Source organism: Eulemur rufifrons, chromosome 6 (genome assembly GCF_041146395.1).
Source record: "Eulemur rufifrons isolate Redbay chromosome 6, OSU_ERuf_1, whole genome shotgun sequence".
NCBI classification, from domain to species: Eukaryota; Metazoa; Chordata; class Mammalia; order Primates; family Lemuridae; genus Eulemur; species Eulemur rufifrons.
This window is the reverse complement of record NC_090988.1, coordinates 102515285-102539015: the sequence shown is the minus strand read 5'-3', so window position 1 is coordinate 102539015 and position 23731 is coordinate 102515285. Positions and strand designations below refer to the sequence as shown.

General features: G+C 64.2%; 1 protein-coding gene across 14 annotated transcripts; it reads right to left on the bottom strand.

Annotated features, from left to right (window-relative positions):
- Window positions 1–3492: 3492 nt before the first annotated feature.
- Window positions 3493–20497, bottom strand: TNNT3 (troponin T3, fast skeletal type). 14 transcript variants are annotated; one of them, XM_069470385.1, is made up of 15 exons: window positions 20443–20497; window positions 17555–17589; window positions 17373–17386; window positions 16838–16855; window positions 15817–15834; window positions 14102–14116; window positions 11981–11999; window positions 9667–9715; window positions 7788–7904; window positions 7621–7698; window positions 7246–7359; window positions 7049–7158; window positions 6811–6901; window positions 5565–5605; window positions 3493–3764 (listed from the first exon to the last, which is right to left on the bottom strand). In XM_069470385.1, the coding sequence occupies exons 2-15, from the start codon at window positions 17569–17571 to the stop codon at window positions 3710–3712; spliced, it is 756 nt and encodes a 251-aa protein (XP_069326486.1). In that variant the 5' UTR covers window positions 17572–17589; window positions 20443–20497; the 3' UTR covers window positions 3493–3709. The 14 variants fall into 14 exon arrangements, with proteins under 14 accessions (XP_069326486.1, XP_069326485.1, XP_069326487.1 ...); XM_069470384.1 differs by lacking the exon at window positions 5565–5605 and adding an exon at window positions 4948–4988; XM_069470391.1 differs by lacking the exons at window positions 16838–16855; window positions 20443–20497 and adding an exon at window positions 15610–15624 and having other exon boundaries at window positions 3710–3764; window positions 17555–17571.
- Window positions 20498–23731: the final 3234 nt, after the last annotated feature.

The window sequence follows — 23731 nt, the reverse complement described above, 5'->3', positions numbered from 1 at the left end:
ATACGCGGCCTTTAAGTGACCAGGAATGGATCTTTGAGGGGATGGCGTGAGGCAGGGCGGCACCTTCCTTTGACGTGTTCTCTGCGAACATGTAGCTGTCTGGGCACCATCTCTCCGCAGGTACTCGCGGCCCCGCCACCGAGGCCCCTGTGTGTGGGGCCCCTTCTCCCTCGCCCCTGTGCCCTCTGGGAGCCGGCACCCCCACCTCGATGCACTGGAGGACCTCAACCTCAATCGCTCTTCAAACTGTCTGCACGTCACACACCCTGTCCCCTCCCTCCCGTGTGACTTCCAGAGCCAGTTTGTCTGTTTCTGTAGGGAGCCCTGTGGACATGTGGCTGAATTGCCTTGAGTTCGTAGATTAACTTAGGAAGAATTAACACTTATAAGATATCGCATCTTTCTCTTGACACATTCTCTGCTCGACTAGAATTTGGTCCATCTCCTGAGACTTCTCCCAGGCCCACCGTGCCCTTCCCTGCCGCGTCGGTTTCAGCAACCCCCGTCACTCAGCGTGGCAAGAGCCCCCCCTCGGCATCCTGCACCGCCCACGGGGAACGTCTGGTCACCCCGGCCTGACTGTTCAAGTTCATTCAGCAAGAACTCCCGACCCCGGGGTTGCCCACCCCTGGGCCCTGCGTTCCTGCTGGCCGTGAGTGTGTGTGCAGAACTGAGCCCCGTCCCTGTCCCCCTCTGGAACACCCCGTCGCAGCGGCTCCTGCGCCTGCTTTGAGGGCCCTGGGTGGCGTCTGCCTCCCTTGGCGCTGGCCGGCATCACTGGACGATTCTTTGTTTCATGCGCTCCCAGAACACAGTGACAACCTGCAGTTATTGGGGTTTTCTGTAAAGTCTCTCAATAACATTTTACTTTGTTTACTTTCTCTGTAATTGTCTTGTACATCTTTTGTTAGATATGTTATCGTATGTTTTTAAAATTTCCATCGTAAACGGTGTCTTTAAACATGGCCTTTCCTCACTCCGTGTCGCAAGTGTACGGGAGGCGTCGAGTTTTGTATCTGCTCGTGTCCGACAACTAGGATTGCAGCTTCCCGCGGGCCCCCTTCAAGACAGCTGCGTGGTGGGAGCTGATGGCTCTCTCCTGGCCCGCAGGTCTCGGGTCCTACGGCTCTGGGTGAGCACAGGCGCGGTCCGCAGCGGCGGCCGGAGGGCGACGTTCCTCCCTCAGCCCTGAGCAGGAAGGGCGCCGACTGTGCCCCCACTCCGCGCTGGCCGGGAGTTGCCGTGAGCGGTGCTTTCTCCAGTGTCTTGTGTGGTCTGTGAGCCCTCTGTGTGCTGTGGACGCGTGTCGCTACATCACTCAGCTTTCTGGTGTAAAACGATCTTCACATTAAAAAAGACCACCTTGGTCAAAGTGTAATTTAAAAAAAATTCGTGGTGCCTTTTGGTGGGAGATGTTTAACGACGGGTTCGACATCTTTAGCATGAATCAGTCCATTCAAGGTCTGTGCTTCACCTCGAGTCAACTCCGTAAGTTACAGTTCTCCTGGGAATTGGCCATTTTTTCCAGTTTTCAAATATATTTTCATAAAGTTGTTTGCAGTATTCTTTTCCCGCTAACGCTGTTTGTGCCCTTCCCCTCCACCTCGTCCCCACGCCGGGCAGGGGCCGCGGCATCGGCCTTTCCCAGGGAGTTCTCTTCTCCATTAATTTTGGGCTTTGGTTAACTTCTTTGTTTACTGTTATTTCCACACCTCTCTTTTTCCTAATTTTAGTTTTTTGTTCATTTTCTAACTTCTTAAATTAGATATATAATGTATTCAAATTCGGATTTCCCCCTTTTCTGACACAAGCACTCGGGGCCTGGCCCTGTCCCCTCTGCGTCCCGGAGGGTCAACCTGTGGCTCGTCCCCTCTCGCCCAGCCCCACCTGCCTCCTGCCATCGTGACGTCCTGTTTGGCCCCTGGGCCGTGGGAGTGTTTGCATGTTTCTGAACACCTGGGACAAGAGGCACCTTCTAGGTGGCTCTGACGGGGCCACAGAGGGCTGACGGCAGCCAGACATCCCAGCTAAGCGTGCTTACGTCCTCGCGTGCGGCCAGCCTGTGTCAGCCTTCCCGCGTGTCCTCGAGGCTGGAGCCCCGGCACCCAGGCAGTGTCCGTCCACATCTTGGACATCCTTCCACCCCGTGCTGGGCCTCCTCGGTCTACCGGTTACCTGGGACGTGCGATCCACTCGCGGGTTCGCTCACTGCCCTGAGATAATCTGCTGTGACCTCATGAGCGCTGTGAATCACCGGCTGCCGGAGACCCGAGCCCTGTCGCTGTCCCCAGCACGGGTGTTGCCCCCTGTGCCACGCGGGTGCCTTTCAGAGCAAGGCCGCGCAGCCAGGCTGGTGACGCCGGGTCACTGGGCCCCATCGCTCAGCACACTCCGGTGTCCACCTTTGTGTTGCTGGAGCAGAGCGTACTCGGGCACGCGCAGTGCGCTTAAACCTGCTGTATACACCTGCTTTGGGGTGCAGGGAGGTGTGCGTGTGTTGGTTGGAGGTGTTGCTGTGCGTGTGGAGGAGCGAGGGCTTGCAGGTATGTGGGGTGTCTGTTGCGTCTGCAGGAGAGACGGCCTGCGTGTGCTTGCCTGTGGTCACGCATGTGTGCTCAAGGGTGGCCACGCAGGTACAAGTCTGTTTGTGAGAGGGCCGTAGGCGGGTGTGTGGCATGCACGTCCGTGTGCGTGTGCTATCCGGGACTTCCACTGTGTCCGCAGGGCCCCAGCCAGCCCCATCCGCCCCGGCCCCCTCCCCCGCCCCTCCCGACCCCCACAGCAGCCTCCCAGACGTGACCACCTGGCCGGAGCCTGGCTGGGGAGGCGGCTCTGGGCTCACAACGCTCCTCCATGAATGCTCTGCTGTGCGAGGCCCTGTGTCTTGATCCAATTTCTGTGATTTATATTTTCCATAATTCTGTTTGGTCAGGATTTGCGCATTTATTACACAGTTGTGCACTGTGCTCTCTGTGCTATAGAAAAAGCCATCTGTGTCTGCCGTGCTCGCTGTCTGGTGGGAAATGTGCTGTCTGCATTCCTCGCCCCGCCATGCGGCGGGCTCCGCGAGCGTGGGGCGCAGCCTGTGTGAGGGGCTCACTCAGCGTCTGCCCCCTTTCTGGGGGAGCCTGTGGTGTCCCACGGCACTGCCCCCCTCTGCCCCCACTGCTGCCAGTGGGCGGGGGCTTCTCGGGCCGGGCAAAGACCCCCCTGAATTGGAGAGTGGAGGGACATGTGGGCTGGGGCAGGGGACACGGGGAGGGAGCGTTCTGGGGTGAAAGCCGCGGGCAGAGTGCGGGTGGGGCGTCTGGGCCCCATGCTTGTGGCACCGTCCGGCATGGCCATGGTGGCAGGTGACATATGTGACCAGTCCTCTCCTGAGCTGGCCCCTGAGGTGGGCACCCACCAGGACGCTTCTGCCCACAGGCAGCCCCCACCCCACTCAGCAGTCTCCCCGAGGGCCCCGTTCGTGAGCAAGCACACGCCGGAGAAGGGGAGTCTGCTGGCTTTATTCACAGACCCCAGGGGACAGGGACGGCGAGGACAGAGATGCAGGGGGCGCTCCGGAATGGCCCCTTCATCCCCAGGATCCTCACAGAGCCACAGGGGGGGCCTCGGCACGGGGGCTGGAGGATGAGGAGTGCCGCGCGTGGGCCTGGGAGGGGGAGAGGGCCCAGGGTCTCTGCCTCGGGGGGCCTCTTCCGCCCCCTTACTTCCAGCGCCCGCCGACCTTGCCTTTGGCCGGGGTTCCGGCCTTCTTGCTGCTGCAAACGGGAAGCAGATTGCTGGTGAGTGTCCGGCCGAGCCGCGGAGGGCAGCCCTGTGAGGCCAGGCCCCTCCGGCCCGCAGCCTTGGGCTGGGCTGGCCAGGGCAGACCCCAGCCCGACCGCTCTGCCCACCTGACTGCTGGGGGGACGGCCCGTCCCCGACTTCCCCGGCACACGCACCCAGCTTCAGTCCAGCAGTGCCCACTCACCTGTACCGGGCCTGGCCACGGCCTGGGCGGTTAGCGTGTTAGGAGGGGCTGCCACGGCGAGCCAGGGCCCCCTACACCTGCCCAGCCCCTCATCCTCCCTGAAGACAGGCCCCCGGGGGGAGGCTGTCATGGCAGGTGACTGTCACCTTCCCAGCTGCTTTGCCCGGGAAGAGTCTGTGCCCCTCTGGACAGCAGCCTGGGGGCAGCGGTCCCCAGGGGCCGCCCCGCCTGTCTGCGACGCTTTGCATGGCCGGCGGGCCAGGCACGTTCCTGAGCACCTCACACGCATGCACATGCACACGCACATGCACACGCACACGCTCACAGCACCGCACCGCGGGCTTTCGAAGGGGCCCGCAATGAGCCGGGACCTCACCACGGGGACGGGGCGGTGTGCTTGCCCCCCAGCCGCCCTTCGTGGACAAGGAGCCCACCCTGGAGCGCAAGCAAGCCGGCTCGCAGGAGGAGGAGGGAATCCCAGGAAACACTGACCCTCCAAGGAGCCCCTGGAATGCGGGGTCCCGGGGGCATGTGAACTGGCTGCACGGTGGGCGCCAGCACTAGGTCACCTCAGACACTGGGTACAGGCCCGGGTGGTGGGCAGCTGTCCTAGAGGATCCAGTGCCCGTGGGGACACAATGTCATGGGCAGAGGGGTCACCACCCTGAGGCATCGGTGGTTTTGCTAAGTGTCACAGAGGGCTGCTGACAGGGCCCAGCCTCCCGACTCCCTGCCCGGTCACCCTCGAGGGTGAGTTGCCGTGGGACAGCCAGGCTGGCTGGGCCGGGCCGCTCCCTGCAGCCAGTGCGGACGCGGGGAGGGTGTCCCGGAGGCCCCACCCGGGTCCCTCCTCCTGACGCCGCGTGCGGGTGAGGAAGGGCTGTGGGCCCTGCACATGCTGGCCCGAGGCCGCTGCCGGCCGCCTGGTTTGGGGGTCGGCTGGAACGGCGCCGCCGGCGGAGGCTACTCACTGCTTCTGGGCCTGGTCGATGCGGCTCCTGAGGTTGGTGATCTGCAAGGACACAGCTACTCACTGCGGTGCCCGGGGGGCGGGCGGGCGGGCGGGGCGCCCTGCTTCGCCGTGGCACGGCCGGACCTGCTGCCCCAGGCCTCCTGTGCCACTGCAGGGCGCTCGGCTCCCTTACTGTGTCCTGGTTCCGTGGCCCTCGGGCGCGTGGCTCTGACTCGCTCTGGCCGCCTGCACTGGCCTGGCCTGGGCTCCCACACACGCAGCTCTGGAGCCGGCTACTTACCTTCCAGCCCGCGCGGGATGCGGGACGCGGGGCGTGGCGTGGCTGGTGGGGGAGGCCCGCAGGCCCCTCCTTCCCAGCCCCCAGCTCCCTCCTGGCCACGGAGCTCGAGGCCTCGTGGTCCAGCCCTCCTGCTGTGCCTGGCTAGTGGTGGAGCCCTTCCTCACCTGCCAACAAGGGTGGCTCAGAAACCACCAGGCCACAGGCCGAGGGAGGAGGGGCAGGAAGGAGGCGCTGGGCCCCCTGCCGCCAGCATCCTGAGCCACCCAGGTCTTGCCATGCGAGAGGCTGGCCGTGCACTGCACACATGAGCCTGGCCACGGGGCTTGGCTACTTACAACTTGGCCAGCATCTGCACCCTGGCCCGGACATTCATGATCTAGAGAGACCGAGACGGTTACGGGGCTGGATGGGCAGCGCGGCCTCTGGGCCCCGCTGGGCACTGGCCTGGCCTGGCCGTGGCCCTCCAGGCTCTCTGAGCCCCTGGGACCGATGTGGACCGAGTGCACCCGGAGGTGGTGGGTCCCTGGCTTGCTCTGGGATGGTGTGGTGAGGCCCATCCCCTCCAGGACAGCCTTGTCCCCAGTGCCTGGGCCACACCGGCCTGCAGGGGAGCATCTCCTCCTGGGACAGCTCCGGGAGGGGCACGTCCTGCCTCTGCTAGAGGTGAGGAAACCGAGGCACAGACAGATGGCGGCATGCCCTGAGCACCTGAGGTGCCGGGATGTGCCCGTGGGAGTTTTAGGAGGCCCGTGAGCATGACCTGCCTTCCCAGCGACCCTGCGGGCGTGAGGGGTGGGCAACGCGGCTTTGATGGCGAAGCTGGAGGTGTCTGTGTCTGCACCGAGCGCACTGTCACGAGAGACTGGCACCCCACCGTGGGCCGACATGGGGCTTCAGAGAGCGGGAGATGCCCTGATGCCCCCAGCTGCGCAGAGCGCCCCGCAGGCCTCCCTGGCCCCAGCTCTGCCCCCCTGCAGTGCCCACAAGGAAGGCTTCTCCCCTTCCTGAGCCCCCCAGGCCACCCCAGGGGGACGGCCCCGTTCCCAGCGAGGGTGGAGGAAGGTGTCGCCTTCTCGCCTGCGCTGGGGAAGTAGACGTCTTGGTGGCAGAGGCTGCAAGGGAGGGACACCCCTGCACCAGAGGGACTTGGTGCCCCAGAGGTGAGCTCAGCCACCTGGGGACTTCCTGAGAGCCAGGGGGTTCTGGAAGTGGGCTCTGAGGCCGCTCTGCCTCACTCTCTCCTGACGGCCCCACTGCAGGGTGGAGGACAGGCCCCAGCAGGACAGGGGCCATGGCTGAGGCCAGTGGGGACAGTGGGGACACTGGGGCCACTGGGGACAGTGGGGAGAGTGGGGCCACTGGGGACAGTGGAGACAGTGGGGACAGTGGGGCCACTGGGGATAATGGGGACAGTGAGGATAGTGGGGACAGTGGGGCCACTGGGGACAATGGGACCACTGGGGACAGTGGGGACAGTGGGGACAGTGAGGATAGTGGGGATGGCTGCACAGGCTTCTCAGGGCCCAGGGCGCCAGGCGGGCAGGGGTGATGACGCGGACACAGGGCGGTGCCTGCACTCACGTCGTATCTCTGGCGTTTCAGCTTCTCCCCGTATTCGAACTTGTCGGTCTCGAGTTTGTACAGGGTGTCCCAGAGCTCCTTAGCCTTGTCCCTGGGGAGGTGGAGGAGGTGAGGCCTGGCTGCAGAAGCCACACAGGCCGCGTCCAGGCCCCTGCTGTCCTCCTGCGGCCACAGGAATGGCCACACAGCCCCGGACCACCCTGCCGCCATGCCATGTCGCCGAGGCAGCCTCCCTCACCTCAGCTTGTCATCGCTCAGGTGGTCGATGTTCAGCGGCTTCCGTCTCTCAGCAAGAATCTTCTTCTTCATCTCTCGGGCCGTCTGCTTCTTGCCTCTCTTCTGGTCGGCCTGGCAGGGACAGGTCGGGGCAGCCTGGCCTCAGGAGGGGCGGGGGACGGTGGTGGCCCCCAGCTCCCACCCTGTGCCCGCGCGCACCTTGGCCAGGTAGCTGCTGTAGTTGGCTCCCATGGAGGACAGAGCCTTCTTCTTCTTCAGGTCATCTTCGGCTCTCCTCTTGGCATCCTCCTCCTCCCGCCTGGCCTTTTCCTCCTGCGGAGACCCGTCCCGAGCCCTCAGGGTGGGGTGAGGGCAGGCGCTTTGGGCAGGGGTCAAGGACCCGCCCTGGCCTAGAGTGTACTGGAAGGGACTCCGCATCCTGGCTACCATCTTGCAAGGGGTCCGTGGGGCGGGGCCTTGGCCGGCAGCTCTGATCACTGGCCACTGGCAGTGGGACTCCCCAGGAGAGGAGGGGCCGAGACCCCGCATTCCTCAGGGCCCGGGCTCAGCATCAGGGGTGGGCACCGTGCTCACCGCCAGCCGGTTCTGGCGCTCCCGCTCCTTCTCCGCGCGAATCCTCTGCTGCTCAGCTCTCTCCGCACGACGCTTCTCCTGCGGCCAGAGGCGTGGTCAGCCCAGCCGGGCCCACCCCGGCCCCTGAGGTGCCCAGCACCCCCTGCAGCAGAGCCTCCCACACGCACGATTCTCTCCTTGAGAGCTATCAGCTCCTCCTCCTCCTTCTTCCGGGCCTCGAAGTGGCTGTCGATGAGAGCCTGGAGCTCCATGAGGTCCTTGTTCTGGCGTTTCTTCTGGATGTCCTGTGGGTGGGAGAGGATCTGTGGCCACCACGCAAGCTGAGAGTGGCAAGGGACCTTCCATCCTCCCCACACCCCCATGGCTGCCGTCCTCCCCGGGGCCTGGCACAGGCAGGGACAGTGGCCTTCCTGTGGGGAAGCCCAGGCTCTGCCCAGACAAGAGGCTGTTGCTACCCCTGGCACTGGCTGGCTTTGCCTCAGCTCTCCCCATCTTCCCAGGGGCCCTGCGTGGCCTGGCAGAGGGAAGACTGCAGTGAGACAGGTGTTTTAGATGAAGAGATGGGCAGGTGTGTGAACAGATGGATGGAGGGAGAGATGGATGTGTGGGTGGATGCATGGGAGGGTGGATGTAGGGGTGGGTTGGAGAAATGGGTAGGTGGATGAATGGATGGGTGGCAGTGTGGATGAGTGGATGGAGGGGTGGGAGGATGAAAGAGTGGGTGTGTGGATGGATGCATGGATGATGGCTTGGTGGATGGATGGGTAGGTGGTTGGATGGGTAGATGGGTGGGTGGATGCATGGATGGATGGATGAGTGAGTGAGTGCAAGGGTGGATAGATGAGTGGCCGGGTGGGAGGATGAGTGAGTGGATGGGTAGATGGGTGGATGGATGGATGGATGAGTTGGTGAGTGCATGGGTGAATGTGTAGATGGATGAGTGGCTGGGTGGGTGGATGAGTGGCTGGGTGGGTGGATGGATGGGTAGATGGGTAGATGGATGAGTGGCTGGGTGGGTGGATGAGTGGGTAGATGGGTGGATGGATGAGTGGCTGGGTGGGTGGATGGATGGGTAGATGGGTGGATGGATGGGTAGATGGGTAGCTGGATGAGTGGCTGGGTGGGTGGATGAGTCGGTGGATGGGTAGATGGGTGGATGGATGGATGGATGGATGAGTTGGTGAGTGCATGGGTGAATGTGTAGATGGATGAGTGGCTGGGTGGGTGGATGAGTGGCTGGGTGGGTGGATGGATGGGTGGATGGATGGGTGGATGGGTAGATGGATGAGTGGCTGGGTGGGTGGATGAGTGGGTAGATGGGTGGCTGGGTGGATGGATGGATGGGTAGATGGGTGGATGGATGGGTAGATGGGTAGATGGATGAGTGGCTGGGTGGGTAGATGAGTGGGTAGATGGGTGGCTGGGTGGATGGATGAGTGGCTGGGTGGGTGGATGAGTGGGTAGATGGGTGGCTGGGTGGATGGATGAGTGGCTGGGTGGGTGGATGAGTGGCTGGGTGGGTGGATGGATGGGTAGATGGGTAGATGGATGAGTGGCTGGGTGGGTGGATGAGTGGGTAGATGGGTGGATGGATGAGTGGCTGGGTGGATGGATGGATGGGTAGATGGGTGGATGGATGGGTAGATGGGTAGATGGATGAGTGGCTGGGTGGGTAGATGAGTGGGTAGATGGGTGGCTGGGTGGATGGATGAGTGGCTGGGTGGGTAGATGAGTGGGTAGATGGGTGGATGGATGGGTGGATGAGTGGGTAAGTAGGTGAGTGGATAGGTGGATGGATGAGTGACTGGGTGGGTGGATGGGTGGGTGGGTGAATGGATAGAAGAATAGATGGGAGAGAAGGGAAGACAGATGTCTATTCTTAGGGGGGTATCCTCTGGTCCAGGGGTGAATTATGGTAGCATTGCCTGGAACCAGGAAGCCCCACTCTGTCTACTCAGAAGAGATGACCTTCTGAGCCCCAACCTGGAGCCAGAAGGCTGGGGTGTGGGGGTGGTGGCTGTGTCAAACTGAGGCTCACAAACTTACATCGAAGTCTACTTTCTCGCCTTCTGGGATCTTAGGAGCAGTCGGGAGTCTGAAGGGGAGAGAGAGAGGCTAGTGAGCAGGGACCACTGGACACATTCCTGGAGGGGTGGTCTGGCCCCCCAGGCCGCAGCTGCAGGCCCCACGCCAGCTGAGGGCACCTGGCCTGAACTTCTTGTCAGATTTACAACCTGCCCTCCCGGCAGTGCTTGGCCCCTTCGAGAAGGGTCCACCTTTCAGTGCCCCCCACTCTGCAGCCCCTGGATGCTGCAGTCCTGCTTCCCCGCACCTGCCCGGGGGCACTCGGTTTCTCTGCCACACACAGGGACAGACACAGCTGGCCCAGCCAGATTGGAGGCCCCGTGGCCAGGGTGGGCTGCACGACCCTTCGAGTTTCTCTGGCCGCTCTTTAATCTTTCCTTCTGGGGGGCCCGAGGAAGGAGGAGGGGGCTGGGAAGAAAGCCCTTGGAAGAGGAAGTGGGGCCCCCATCCAGCTGGGGTACGACCCCTCCTCCCACCAATACATTCCAGACGGAGCAAATAGTTGAAACAACAGCAATTTTTTAAAACAAGCCATAGAAGAACGTGGAATGGAATATTGATCAAAAACTGGAGTGGGAAAGGATTTTCTAAGCTCCAAGCACCAGGTCCCTGTACGGGAAAGACAGCCAGATGACTCCGTGCAAATGAAAAACTCATGCCTGTGAGAAAACCAAAAATTGAGAGGCAAAGAAAAAAAAAAAAAAAAAAAAAACCACCTCACCCAAAAAAAGCAGACTAAAAAAATATTTTCAGCAAATACAGAGGAGACTTATATCCTTATGCAAACTGATGATTAAGAAAACACAGAGACGCCTCCGCCGTGAGATAAATGAGGGCGGCGCACAAGCCGCCCGTTCTGGGGAAGAAAGGCGGCAGTGAGCGCGGCCGCGGCGGAATGCGGGGTGCAGCGACCGTGCGAGGCCGTTTCTCATCCATCAGGGGCCGGACGTCAAAGCAGGCTTCTGTCCTCGCTGAGGGGTGTGGGGCGCAGGCCCGCGCACGTCCCACGTAGGAGCCGGCCTTGGCCGGGCCCTTGTGGAAAGCAATTTGGCAGCGGTGCCGGAGTTGTAAGAACATTCGTCCTCTCTGACCCAGTAATTCCAGCGCTGGGCGCCTGCCCAGGGAAATAACCCTGGAGACGGACAGCACTCCCACCCAGCGTTATTTATGACGGTCAAACACTGGGGAAGCCGGCGACGGGGGAGCGGGTAGGAAAATTATGGTTTGTCCAATTGATGGAATATTATGTGGCCATTCAAAATATTTGAAAAGACGATGTAAAAACATGGAAAAATACTTATGAATAGTGCTAAATCTTAAAAAGGCAGAATTCAAGGTCGTATAGACAGTATGATGTTTGAAAAACAGCGCAGAGTTTAAATCTTTTTTTCCGAGCCCTCTGCGTGGAAAAAGAGTAGGAAGAAATAGGGCCTTCCGCCTCTTCCTGCCCCTTCACGGTCTGGCCGGCCGGGCGGGGGAGTTAGAGATTTTTTTTTTTTCTTCGTTTGACTTTTACGTATTTTCCAAATTTCCTTTAATGGGGTGTTTTATTTTCATAATGAAAATACAAACAATTTTTCTAAAATGAGAGCGTATCTCGTGACCGGGCGCTGCTGTGCTCAGAGTTGCAGAGAGCCAAGCGCAGAGGACAGAGACGCGCCGGCCCCGGGCACAGTCCCACTCCTCCCTCGAGGGGCTGCGGCTCCCACGCGGGAGCAGGAACGTGGCGGAGCTGCACTGAACGAGTCCCCGAAACCCTCGCGAGCCGGGCAAGGCCGTCCTCGGGAGGACCGCTGCCCAAAGGGGCCCAGCAGCCCCTGCGCGGCCAACTACGTGGCGCACTGCGAAGGCGCCGTTCCGAAGGGGGCTCTGGGCGAGACCCCCTCTCCCTCCCACCACCCACTTCCTGTCTATTTTCACATCTGCGGTCCTGGGAGACCCTGCAGTGTGGCTGGGCTCGGCGAGGTCATGAGGGGCCCGTCCCCCACAGCCCCCGCCTCCCCTTCCCTGCCTGACTCTTCCCCACCCTGCAGTGGTTGGTGGCCTTCCTTGGTTGGTGGCCTCCTCCTGCAGGAAGCCCTCCTTGCCTACGCTGGAGGACCCCGGCAGACACCCTCCTGCACTCCTGGAGTCCATTTCTTGGGCGAACCCGGGCCTGTCGGGCCACACGCTTGGGCTTCTCCTCCAAGCTTGGCTCCAGGCCTGCGCCCGGCCTTCCCCGGTCACCCGCCCCGCACACACTCAGCGTCCAGCCCTGCCCGGGCGCCACACTCACTTGGGTCTTGGCTTCTCTTCTGGTCAGCAGCGCACAGCGTGGGGAGGAGAGAGAGACGGTGAGAGTGGACCATGCACTGCAGCTGCCAGACAGCGCCTCAGCCGGGGCCCGGGACCACCTTGCTGGGGGCTCCCTGGGCCCTATCTGGGGCCACCTGCGTCTCGGGCTGAACTCACTGTCCCCCTCCCCCCACACCCCCCAAAACAAGAGGGTCTCGTCTGCGTCCAGGCCTGTGACAGCCCCTGGTGTTCCCTAGGGGGGCTCAGGACGTGGGGCCAGGAGGGAGGGAGGGGAGGGAGGGGAGGAAGAAGAGAAGTGAGGGTGCAGCATCTTCAGAAGGCGGGAGGGGGCAGGGAGGGAGGAGGAGATCCGGGGACGGGGGTCAGGGCAACGGGGAAAGGAGGGGCTTAGGGGAAGTCACCCCAATAGGCACCAGAGCCCCCCGTCTGCCCTCTTTGTGCAGCGGCCAGGCACCCAAGCCCGTGCCAGGCTGGCGCCAGAGAATTGCTGTCTGTGGACAGGGGCCAGGGGCACCCAGGGGACCCCTGCCCGGAAGGCTTAGTGAAGCGTGGAGGGACACAGGACCTCGCCCAGAAGGGCCAGGGGTGCTGTCCCTTGGCTGTCCCCTGCGTCTGTGCCCCCGGTCTGTCCCATGGGTCTGGCAGGGCTGACCTTGGAATCTGAGACCCTCCCTGACCTGGAGCTTTCCGACTGCGGTGGGCGCAGCCTCTGCCCTTGGGCAGTTCCTGGCTCGGGGCTTCGGGGTCCAGCTGAACCCCGAGAGTCACAGACGGTCATGTTCATCGAGCCTCTCGGCCCCTCAGCCTGTGAAAGCCTCTGTCCGTGGCCTCACGTCCAGCCCCCACCAGCCCCAGACCACAGAGCCCCACTGAAGTCGAGAACGTCCACTGCGGCCCCTTCAGCGGGCGGGAGCCCAGGCCCGACCACCCACAGGGACTCCTGACCTGGGGAGACTGTGCCCTCGCCCCGGGGGCTCCTCGGGAGCCCGGACCCCTCCCTGCTGAGGGCTTCGCTGGAGCAGCCCCTGACCGAGGCCCCGTGGGGTGGGGCCAGGGCCACGGAGAGGGTGGGGAAGACAGCCACATGGCCAAGCGACACAGCGGTCCCGGGGCCTGCCTCCCTGCTCCGGCCCCCAGCACCCCATCCATCCGTCCGTCCGTCGGGTCTGTCCCCCACTGTCTGGCCTTGGTGCTGCTTTCAGGGAGGCCTGGTGCCCCGTGAGCCCACCGGCTGTCTCCTGGACACCTCCCACCTGCGTGGCCCGGGAGTCACCCCACCCTCGGCTAGCTCTCCACTTCCGCACGGGCCAGGGAAGGAGGACTGCGGCCCAGGTCTCGCAGGGGCCAGGCCCGGCGGGGGGAGCCCCACAGCCCACCAGGGCTGTGAGTGAGGGGCTGGGAAGAGCTCCCCGACCCGGGCCCCTGACCTCAGGGTGCAGCTCCCTCACTCCCACCCAGGAGCACAGGGAGGGCAGGCCCACCCAGGGCCCACCCAGGGCCGACTCGCTCCCGGGCGTGTCTGGCTCTGGCTCGGGCGCCAGTGGGATGCTGGGCCCTGACTGACTGCTCCTTTGCACGCATGGCCCCCGGCTGTTCCTGTACCCACGTCCCCCCCTTGGGCCTCAGCTTCACCCCACTCTCCCCTCCCCCTCCCTGCAGCCTCACCCCTCCCTCCACTTCCCTGCTCTGGCTGGATAACTGGGGCAGGCCCTGCCTCTCTGCCTCTGCTCTCCGCCACTCCACCCTAGTGGATCCAGAGGGTCCCAGTGGACCCAGCATCACCTTCCCAAAGCCTGCTCTGCTCGCAGCTTCCAGGCTGGCCACACCCTGTGCTTCACCCTCCTTCTGGCGGCCCCAAAGCGACCTCATTGCCCACAAGCCCCTGACCGCTCTCTGCCAGGGAGACCAGGAGCAGGCCTGCAACCCACCAGCCAGTTCCGTCTGAGCCAGGGTCCCCACTCTGTCCCCACCCAGGGGCGAGAACAGGGTTAGTCAATGGTGGCGAACGTCAGTCATGAAGGGCAGGTGGGAGGGAGAGAGGAAGGAAGGACAGAAGGGGGGAACGGGGGCTCCGGCCTGGAGGACGGGGGTGCTGGCGTACCTTCTTGGACTTCCTCTGCAGGGCGGCACCGTGGGGGGAGAGGGGTGGGAGGGAGAGAGAACCAGGAGAACCAGCGTGAGTTGGGGGGCAGAGGAGGTGGGGGGCCAGAGGAGGTCAGGCTGGGGTAGCGGGGTCTGAGCAGAACCAGGGTGAGTGGGTTACACGGCCCTCTTGTTCCTTCTCGGCTCCTGGCACACCCACACTGACCACATGTGCCCATGTGGCATTGAAGTCATGTCACATACCTGGTTCATGAACTTCATGGACTAAGGAGGGCCATGGAACAAGAGGCAAAACCGAGGGTCAGAGGTCAAAGGAGAAAGGAATCCGAGGTTAATGGAAAAACAGCCCATCGCCACTCGAGGCCAAGGAGGGGGCATGCGGGAAGCAAGCAGGACAGAGTTAGCCCAGGTGCCGCCCCCGCCCGGGCCCACGTCCCCACGTCCCCACGTCCTGCCACGTGCTCTCGGAATCCCGGGGCAGGAGGGGCTCAGAGACCTGAGTCCACCCCCAGCATGTTCTGTCCCACAGATGGGGAAACTGAGGCCCAGGGGCTAGTCTGGGATGCTGGCTCTTGCTACTGTGGTGACGCCTCATGACCGCTCTGGGTACAGGGACCTGGCCCTTGCTCCCCCGACCTCCCGTCTGTGCTGGGGCCCCAGAAGGACTGGCTCGCCTCCGCTGGGGCTGCGAGGCCCACGCGTCCGGCTGCAGCCTGGGGGAATGGCGCCAGGGGCTGGAGGGCAGGGCCTGTGGCCCAGGGAAGCAGAGCCGCAGAGGGCCGGGGTGGCACGCCCAGGACAGCCCCGTTTCCTGCGCCCCAAGAGAGGAGCACCCATTCCCTTCCTTTCCCTCATGGGGTGGTTTCCAGCCTCCAGAGGCGCTGGCAGTCCCGGGCACGGGTGGCGGCTCGTCCACTGTCCAGAGCACGGGACCCCAGCCTGTTCCCCGCCCCTTGCCTTGCCGCGCCCTGAGGAGTCCCAGGACAGAGGGCTGTGGCAGGGCCCTGCTGGGGGTACAGGGGGATGCCCGAGGGAGGCTGGCTGGCTGGGCTGGGGTGCTGGCAACATGGCCAGGTGTGGGGCTCCGTCTGCCTCCTCTCCCCGAGATCTGGCCCAGCCCAGGGTCAGACGCCACCCTGGGCTCTGGGTTCCCCTCCTGGGGCAGCGGCCAGGCTGGCCTCTGTCTGGTCCTGCGGTCTCCCCACTGCCCCCGTGCTCGGGGCACCCTCCCAACCTGGAGCCCAGCCCCCTCCAGCCCGGGAAACGCATGTTCCTGGTGGGGGCCCTGGCTGTGCTCCGTGGACGTGCGGGAAAGGGTCCCACCCTCGGGGGCCCGGGCCCTCCCTGGTCAAGCATCGCCATGGTTAGTGGGTTACTCGGGGGCCACATGTGGGGGCCCCTTGGCTGACTGGTGCCTCGTGGCTTTCCCGCCCCTCCCCCACCCCACACGGGCTCCAGCCAGGCCCCGGGCCCCACATGGGGACCAGAAGTCCTGTGTCCTCGTACCTTCCTCATGGACTTCTGCAGCGAAGGAGCCAGGGTTTGAGGGCGGCAGAGAGGAGAGAGAGAGGGTTAGACAGGAGCACACGGCACGTCCTTAGAGGCGGGGCGGGGGCCAGGGCCACGACCCACTGGAGTGTCGCGGTACGGTGGAGGTCACTGGGGCCGGGAGGCCTGGGGGCCATGGGGGCCGGGGTCCTGGACCCCACTTACCTTCCTCCTGGGCCTCCTCTGAGGGTGGGAGAAGCCGGAAGCAGGAGGCGGCGGGTGGACAGAGAGGGAAGAAGGACAGTCGTTAGAGGGGTGCACTGGGGTGGCGAGGACAGGAGGCTGGCCCGCCACGGCCAGCCTGGGGAGCAAGGGCTCTCACCACAGCCGCCCCAGCGCCATGTTTCCCACTCAGAAATGCATCTTTCCACCTTTTCGGCAGAAAAAAGAAATGTTTTGCTCACGTTGTTAGGGTACCCAAGTGTTTTCAAAATATTTTCAAAACAGCACCCAGAACTCCGCACGGCCAAGTTGAGCAAGTGCCTGGGGCTTTGCAGCGGTGCCCGTAGGGCCCGAGAACCGCAGCTCCGCACCGTTCCCAGATGTGCCTGTGCCCGGCATTCCCGCCCGCCCGTGCCTGCCCGGCACAGCCCGCGGCCCGCAGACCGCACCCGGCCTGCGCTAGGGCGTCTCCAGACTCCACCCGCGCTTGCCGCTTGGGCTCGGGTGGCGTGGAGAGAGTCTGAGAGACACAGAGATGGAGAGACCAGGAGACAGAGACACAGAGAGGCTGAGACACTGAGAGACACGCAGAGAGACAGGGACAGAGACATGCAGAGATACTGAGAGACACGCAGAGATACTGAGAGACACGCAGAGAGGCAGAGACGGGCGTTGAGGACCCGGAAGGCCGTGCACACGAGGCACTAGACATTAGCCCGAGTGAAGGTCCCGGAGGCCGATGCCCACGCGCCGTGGACGCCGGCTGGTGAAGTGTTAGAGAATAGTCAACAAGTGCACACTAATTGATTACAGAGATGAGAGGTTAGTCATTAATCACCAACAAAACAAGTGTGTCGTTAATTGTTAATCAGATTGCTGATTGGTGCTGGCTGTTAGGATGAAGTAATGATGAGGAAGAGGGGGGTTAAGGCCTGGGTGGGGCTGCAGGCACGAAGCAGGGGAGGGGTGGGGTTCAGAGGCGGGAGGTCTGGGAACCTCGGGGTGCCGAGGGCGCCAAGATTACCTTCCTCCTCGTAGGGCTCTGTGTCAGACAGAACAGAGAGAGGGGCCGCGTCAGGGAGGCGGTGGGGGAGCCAGGGTGCCCACGCTTGTGCCGTCCAGCAGCTTCCCCCGGCCAGGGGGGCACTGGGGGTCCTCGGACCCAAAGGGGCTGCTGGCACTGGAGGGGGCCAAGCCTCTGGCGATGGTGGTGGCTTTGGGGAAGGGGTTGTGTGCGCTAGGTGCCTTCATCCTACCTCGGGCGCAAAGGATGCAGAGAGGGACAGGACGGGGAGGCCCCTCAGGGCCACCAGCCCTCGCTGACAGCTTTGCGGTGTGAGCCGGGGGCACACAGGGAGGGCCTGAGGCGTGACCCCATCACAGGCGCTGGGCCATTTCCAGAGGGGTCACCCCAGAGCCCACCCAAGGAATGGCGCAAATCTAGGGCTCCCAAGCCAGGGGGCCCAGGGCAATGCCGGCCACCCACACCCATGCCCCTGCGCCAGTGTGGCCTTCCCGCCTAGTGGCGCAAGTCAGAAGAGAACAGCTGTGACACTTACCCTCGACCTGCTCACTGTGCGGCGAGGAGGTGGGGCGGGGGCGGTGGGGGGAGAGAGAGAGAAGAGTGAGGTGGCTTTGCTGGGGCAGGTGTGCAGCAAACATCAGCATGTCCCCAGACTCTGCACACAAGGGGCCGGGTCCCCGGGCTGGGCGAGGAGGCGGCACTCAGACTGGTACTCACACTTCCTCGTCGGACATGGTGGGGCTGGGTTGTCTCTGCAGAGAGAAGGGGCCGAGAGGACGCTGGAGTTGCCTGGGTTCAGAAGTTTTGCTGGGACGCGTGGGGGGTGGGTTGTAAGGGGACCACAGACGGGGTCAGGGCCAACTCTTCCACCTCGGGCATGTCCATCTCACACACTCGGGGCCTCCTCACGGCCCCCACCCAGCCCTCCTCGCCCCAGACTCTGGCCCCCCTGCCTGGCTCCAGCCGGAGCTGCACAGGATGCTGGACAGCCACAGTGTCCACCCCCACCTGGTGCAGACGTCCCCTCTGTGGCATCGAGAGGAGGGTCCCCGAGTGCAGAGTGCCTGTCCAGGCCTTGACAGCTGACTCTGGCAAAGTCCTGCTGATCTGAGCTAGAACTGGCCTCTTGATGGTCTCTGCTCAGTGGGCCTAGGCTGGGGGGCTCCCTGGGAGCCCCTCACTGACTGAACCAGGCTTCCACAGATGGGTGACCAGACCGTCTCTCCCTGCCTGCCCCACCGGCCCCTGTGGGAGCCCAAAGTCCTCCTGGCTTCCTCCGAGGGCCGCCTGTTTTTGTGGGTGCCCCAGCGTCTCCTGTGTGTCCCCCACGGCCCTCTGAGGAGCCCTCTTCCAAACCCTGGAGCAGGGGGCTGTTCTAGCTCCCTTCCCCTGACCTCGCTGGGGCCGGGGCGGCTGTTTCTCTGTGTGCCCCCCGCCCCGTGCCTGCGTGGCTTGCACGTGTGCTGCGTGAGCCCCGGGGACAGCCCCGTGTTCCTCCTGCTTTCCCAGGCCCCGTGGATGTGCTTGAATTTGTCACTGTCCGTTCTGTGCCCGGGGCTGGCTGCCCGCGTCCAGGTGCGGCGGCATTGGGCCAGCGTGCTTGGGGACTGTCTCCGTGAGCTGGCCGCTGCATGCGCCGGGGGCCGCGGGGCCTGGGAACGCTCACAGCTGCATCAGCATGTTGGCCCAGGGTTTTAAAAAACAAAGACCGTTACAACACACTGCAGCTCGCTTGAAGACAATAGTTACGGTCCCCCCAGGGAGCTTCGTATAAGAAAAACAAACGTTCATCAGCTAAAAATGCGTTTGCATCCCATTGCTAAGGTGGGAACTGTTTTCCAAACCCTGTGTCAAAAATGTTAATTTTCCCAGAGCAACTTAAGCTCCATGCAAAATTAACCAGCAGATATCTGCGAATCCTCTTCCAGGGACCTGCGGCTCTCGCATCCCAGAGCCTCTCCCCGGGGCTCGACGCCCCCTCAAGTCGCAGCCCCTGCTCAGCCCGGCAGCGCGGGGGGCTCAGTGCACAGTCCACTGCTGCCCAAGCCCGGCTGCGCCTGCGCCCAGGGGCCCCAGCTCTGCGGGTCCTTCTCTGCCCTTGGGGGCCGCCCTCCCGGTTGGGTCAGGCCCCGAACCCCGTGGCCTCCTTCAGGGCCGCTCTCTGTCGGGTGGACGCCCCGCCTGCCCTGCTCCGCTCACCCCTGACCTCGGCAGGGCCAACACCTGTTAGCCATGCAGGAGGGGGTGGCATGGCACGCACCCAGGGTGGGTTATTTATAAGGAGCCAGTGGCAGCTGAGACGTCCAGAAATAGGCACCAAAATTAGCAAGACACCTCTGCCCAGAAACTCAAGACGGCAGGTGTGGGGGCTGAGAGGGCAGCCGGCCCTCCCGGCCCCTCGCCTCTCCTCGGGCACCCAGGCCAGCCCCAGCTCTTCCATCTTCCCTCCCACCCCTGGGCCAGAGTCCAAATGGGCACCCACATGTGCCCTGGGACTGCCAGGCAGGGTGACCCTCGAGAACCCCGCTTGAAGCAGCAAAAGTTCACTTCTAAGTGGGGAAACTGAGGCACCAGCTCCTCTGCTGAGTGCCTGAAGGCAGCACAGGGCTGCTCTGTTCCCCCCACCGTGGGGTCTGGGTTAGGTCCCTGTAGCTGGGGTGGGGCTGGTGGTAGAGTGTGCCAGGGCGGGCACTGCAACAGCTGAGAAGGAAACAGTTGTCCAGTGTAATGTTCTGCCCGCAGAGGGGCCTGCAAATACCCCGTGAAGTCAGCTTCCTGGGCACACGCGCCCTCCTGCCCTCTCTCGAAGGGGGCGAGGTACGGGGGTGCAGTGGGGGGCGCAGCACCCGCCCGTGGGGGCCCCGCTCCACCTTGCCTCACGTCCTCCACGGGTCCCATGGCTGCAGGAGGGCGCTGAGCCGCGGCCAGACGGCACCCGGAAGGGGGATGGTGTCTAGGCGGGGCCAGGAGGACTGCGCCGGCTGCACCCCCAGCCCCCCGTGCACTCCTGTCCGGGAGCTCTGGACGGGGGACCCCAAGGCTGCCTGGGCTCCAGACAGCCCCCCACAGATTCACTCCGGGGGTGACCTTGGATGAGCCCCTGCCCCTCTGCCTCAGTTCTTGCTTCCACAAAAGGCCGGTATTGGAGGCACCGTCGGCCTCCCAGGCCCAGGTCCCAGCTCGCAGGAGCCGTGGAAAGGCCAGGCGGGCCAAGGACCCTCCTGGTGCCGCGTCATGGCGGGTGGCCCTCAGAGCTCCCGGTGGCCGCCTCTCTCTCACCCTCCTCACTCCTCCTGACTCCTGCCTCGGGGTGGGGTGACCCCTCACCCCTAGGGCTTCCGCAGGGACCCCAGCTTCCTCCCTCCCTGGCCTCCCGCGCCTGCATCCTGGTTTGGAGCCATCTCTTCCACGCCGCGTGGATGCTCAGAGGACGTGGTGGCACGGTGTCGCATCCCTGACTCCCGGGCTCTGGGGAGGCTGCCTGGGTACCCGAGCACTTGCGCTGCCCCGGGACCTCGCACCCAGGACCCGCATGGGTGGGGACTCAGGGCTGGCCAGTGAGGCCGGAGCCCATCCGCCCGGCAGCTGCTCTTGTCTGTACCAACCTGCGGGCGAAGACCGAGAAGGGCTGGAGCTCCCTGTGGACGGCACCGGTGCAGGGCTGCCCGCCCGCCGTGCACCCTCGTGTTATAGTGACACTCGATCTTTCCCAGCAGCCCATTGGCCAGCGGCTGGGTGGCCGGGGCGTCGGGGGCTGTGGCACGCAGGCCCCTTACCAAGTATAGGAATGGCCCTCGGAGGAGGCCGACGGAGCCAGGACGGAGGGACGTGCCTGAAGGGGACAGGTCCTCCCTCCTCCTCAGGAGGTGTCAGCTTCTATTTTTACGCCGGCAGTGGGCACATTCTTGACGCGCCGAGGAGGGGAGCAAGACGGGTGGCCCTGGGGGAGGGTGTCCTGGGGGAGGCGTCCCCGTTCTCCTTGGGCCAGGCTGACATGGGGTCCCCAGAGCTGGGCCCAGGCTCCCCAGTGCCCTCCCCTTCCCTCTGAGGTGTCCCGTGGGAGCCGACCTTTCACCCAGGAAAGGGGTCTGCACGGCCAGGGTCCCCTCACCCACCTGGCACAGTGCCCCAGGCCCACCCTGCGCCTACCACGGGGAGCTGCCTGAGGTCCTGCCAGACACCTTAGACTGAGGAGGCCGCGTCCTCAGATAGGCCCGTCACCTCTGAGCCCCCGAGAGGCCAGGCCTGTCTCCTGGGTGGTCGCGGTTGGGGCACGCAGAATAAATGGGCACAAGAAGTCCCCAGGCCTGGCTGCCACTTCATGTCTGTGGCATCTTCTGTGCTGAGCTGGTGCCTACCAAGGCCAGCGGCTGTGCCTGGGCCCTCGCTGTCTGGGGATCGAGACCCCCCCCCAGGCCCTCTCTCCCCCGGGGGTCTGGTGTCACATCCGTGTCCCCATCTCCAAGCGGGCCGTGCAGTCTGGACTTCCTGTCCTCACCACTCCAGGTGGCACCAACCACCAAGAGACACCATGCCCTGGCCTCCACTGGACATGCTGGCCTGTGAGGCCTTGAGCCCAGATGGCCCTGCCCCTTGGATTGAGGAAACTGAGGCACCTGCCCCTGCCCCTCACTCCCTCCGGGCCCCACGGGCTGAGTTCTGACAGTGGAGCCTGTGGCGCTGCTCAAGTCAGGGCAAAAGCTGGTGCCTACAGCGGCCAGTGCCCAGGACAGGGGGAGTCGGGGACGTCAGGCCGACCTGGCCCAGGCCCACCCCAGCTCTGTGCCGGGACTGGGTCTTCAGACGCCTTCCGGAAGGCGCAGCAGGCCAGGCGTGCTGAGGCCACACAGCTCCTCCCCTGCCATCTCCCCACGAGCTCCTGACACGTGAAGACGCTCCAGCTGGGTGGCTGGGGACGTCCCTGCCCTCCTAGTCAGAACCTGGCGTCCTCCAGCCCTGCACGCCTTCCCTCCCCCTGCCTACGGCCTCGGACGGGCGAGGGTTTGGTGGCCACACACGGCCTCGAGTGCTGGACAAGCCTGGCTGTCTTCCTGCCTCTTGGGGTCACCTGCAGAGCCACCTCTACAGGGGCACCTGTGCCAGCTCCTGAGGGCGCCACGCGGAGCCCTGTCCTCTCCCGTGGTGGGGCCGGCTCCTCTGGCTCTGCTGACAGTTGCGGGCACAGGGGGCCTGTGTGCTGGGCCGGGGTCCTTAGGGGCTCCCTGCAGGTGGGCACACCATGGGCCCTGCAGTGGCCCTGCCTGGCCAGCAGGGGAGGGTGGCTGCCCGCTCAGCGGGCCTCGGCCTCGGCCGTGCCAGGCGCTCTCCTGAGAGCCGGCTGAGGTCAGAGGGAGAAGCAGGTTTTATTTCGGGTGTCAGCGACCTCCCCTCAGGACACCTGGCCCGAGCGGCCGCAGATGGCCCAGAGCAGGCATCATCCGCTGGCCACCGAGCGTCGGCGGCAGGTAACCCACGCCCTGGTGCCGCCGGGCCTGGCCGGGGTCGGGTGGGAGGAGAGGAGGCAGGGCAGGGACAGGCGGGGGCCGTAGACCGGGGTGGAGGCGAGGGACGAGGGGTAGGTGGGGGCTGATCTCCAGCCCAGGAGGTCTGCAGACTGCAGGGTCTCTGCCAGGGCGGCGGGAGGGGCTTCCGAACTCAGCAGGTGCTGAGACGAACCCGGGGCAAGGAGGAGGCTGCGGGGAGACAGGCCCAACCTCCCGAGTGTCTCGGTTCCAGCGGCCTGCATGGGGGACCCCAGGATGGCAGGGGGTGGCATCGCCCCTCCACCCAGCTTCCAGCCCCGGTGTGCATGGTTGGGGGCAGCAGAGCCCAAGGGACGCTGAGCCTCTCCGGAGTGCCCTGAGCTGACCCGGGCACCCAAGCCAGTTCCAGCCTGTGGCAAGTCGGCCCAGCCACAGGCCCGGGCACTGCCAGGCCTGGGACAGGAGCAGCTGACACAGCACTTGGGGCCTGAGCTGCTCCAGCCCCGGGTGGCTGCCGCCCTGCACGCACGGTGCTTCTCCGGACTTTGCAGATTCGTCGATATGTTCTGCAGATACTAAGGGATGTCCCTGTGTGGGCCTGATGTCGGGGGCCTGCAGGGGTGGCAGCTGGGGGACAGATGGGCCCCTGGCAAGCAGGACGGATGGCGGAGGGACAGCGTCCTTGACTCTGCAGCAGGCAGGGTCTGACCCAGGTTCCAGGCAGTGGGACTGGGGCCACCGTGGTCACGGTGGAGCTGTGTCAGAAACACTGCAAGGCTGAGGCTGAGCTTCTCAGAGGGACAGACCCTGAGTCCTCATCCCCAAGGCCAAGTCAAGGGCCGGAGAATCCAATAGGGCCCGGGGTGGGGGTAGGGGAGTGCTGGCTGCCTATTGGCCCTTGGTGCCGTCCACTCTGGACCCCAGGGCTGGACCCAGTTCACTGCCACTGTGTCCCTGGGGCTGCCTCTGTCAGCTGCCCCTAGTTACTGTCCCGTCCAGACTAGATGGGAAGGGAGGGAGCCCCTGTCACCTGGGAGAGGGTCTCCGGCTGGAGAGGGCATGGGCGTCACACTCTCTCTCAGGCCAGGCCATGGGCAGAGAGGATGGGGGGGTCTTGGCCTCTCTGGGGGGCAGTCCCTTTGGCCAGCAGTCAGGAGCCTCTTCCCCCCCGCTAGGCAGTCAGGGGCAGAGCTGGGCAGAGAGTGGGAGGGGAGAGGCCAGAGGCTCCAGGAGCAAAAGGCGGGGGGGTGTCAAAGGCATGAAGGCGGCCAGGCTGGTGACAGGAGGTAGGTTCTCAGCCAGGGCTGTGGTGGCTATGCCCTGTGCAGTTTCAGCCATTCCATGCGCACGAGGCAGGCAGATGTGACCGCGGGTTCTTCAGAAGATGGAGGCTCCCAGGGACCAGGGGATG

Excerpts from the sequence above, each read along its gene's own strand:
- TNNT3 (XM_069470385.1), bottom strand. Across the intron at positions 7,699-7,787 it reads TAGCTCTCAAGGAGAGAATC|GAGAAGCGTCGTGCGGAGAG; the intron begins GTGCGTGTGGGA and ends CTCTGGCCGCAG. Across the intron at positions 7,360-7,620 it reads AGCGCCAGAACCGGCTGGCG|GAGGAAAAGGCCAGGCGGGA; the intron begins GTGAGCACGGTG and ends GGGTCTCCGCAG.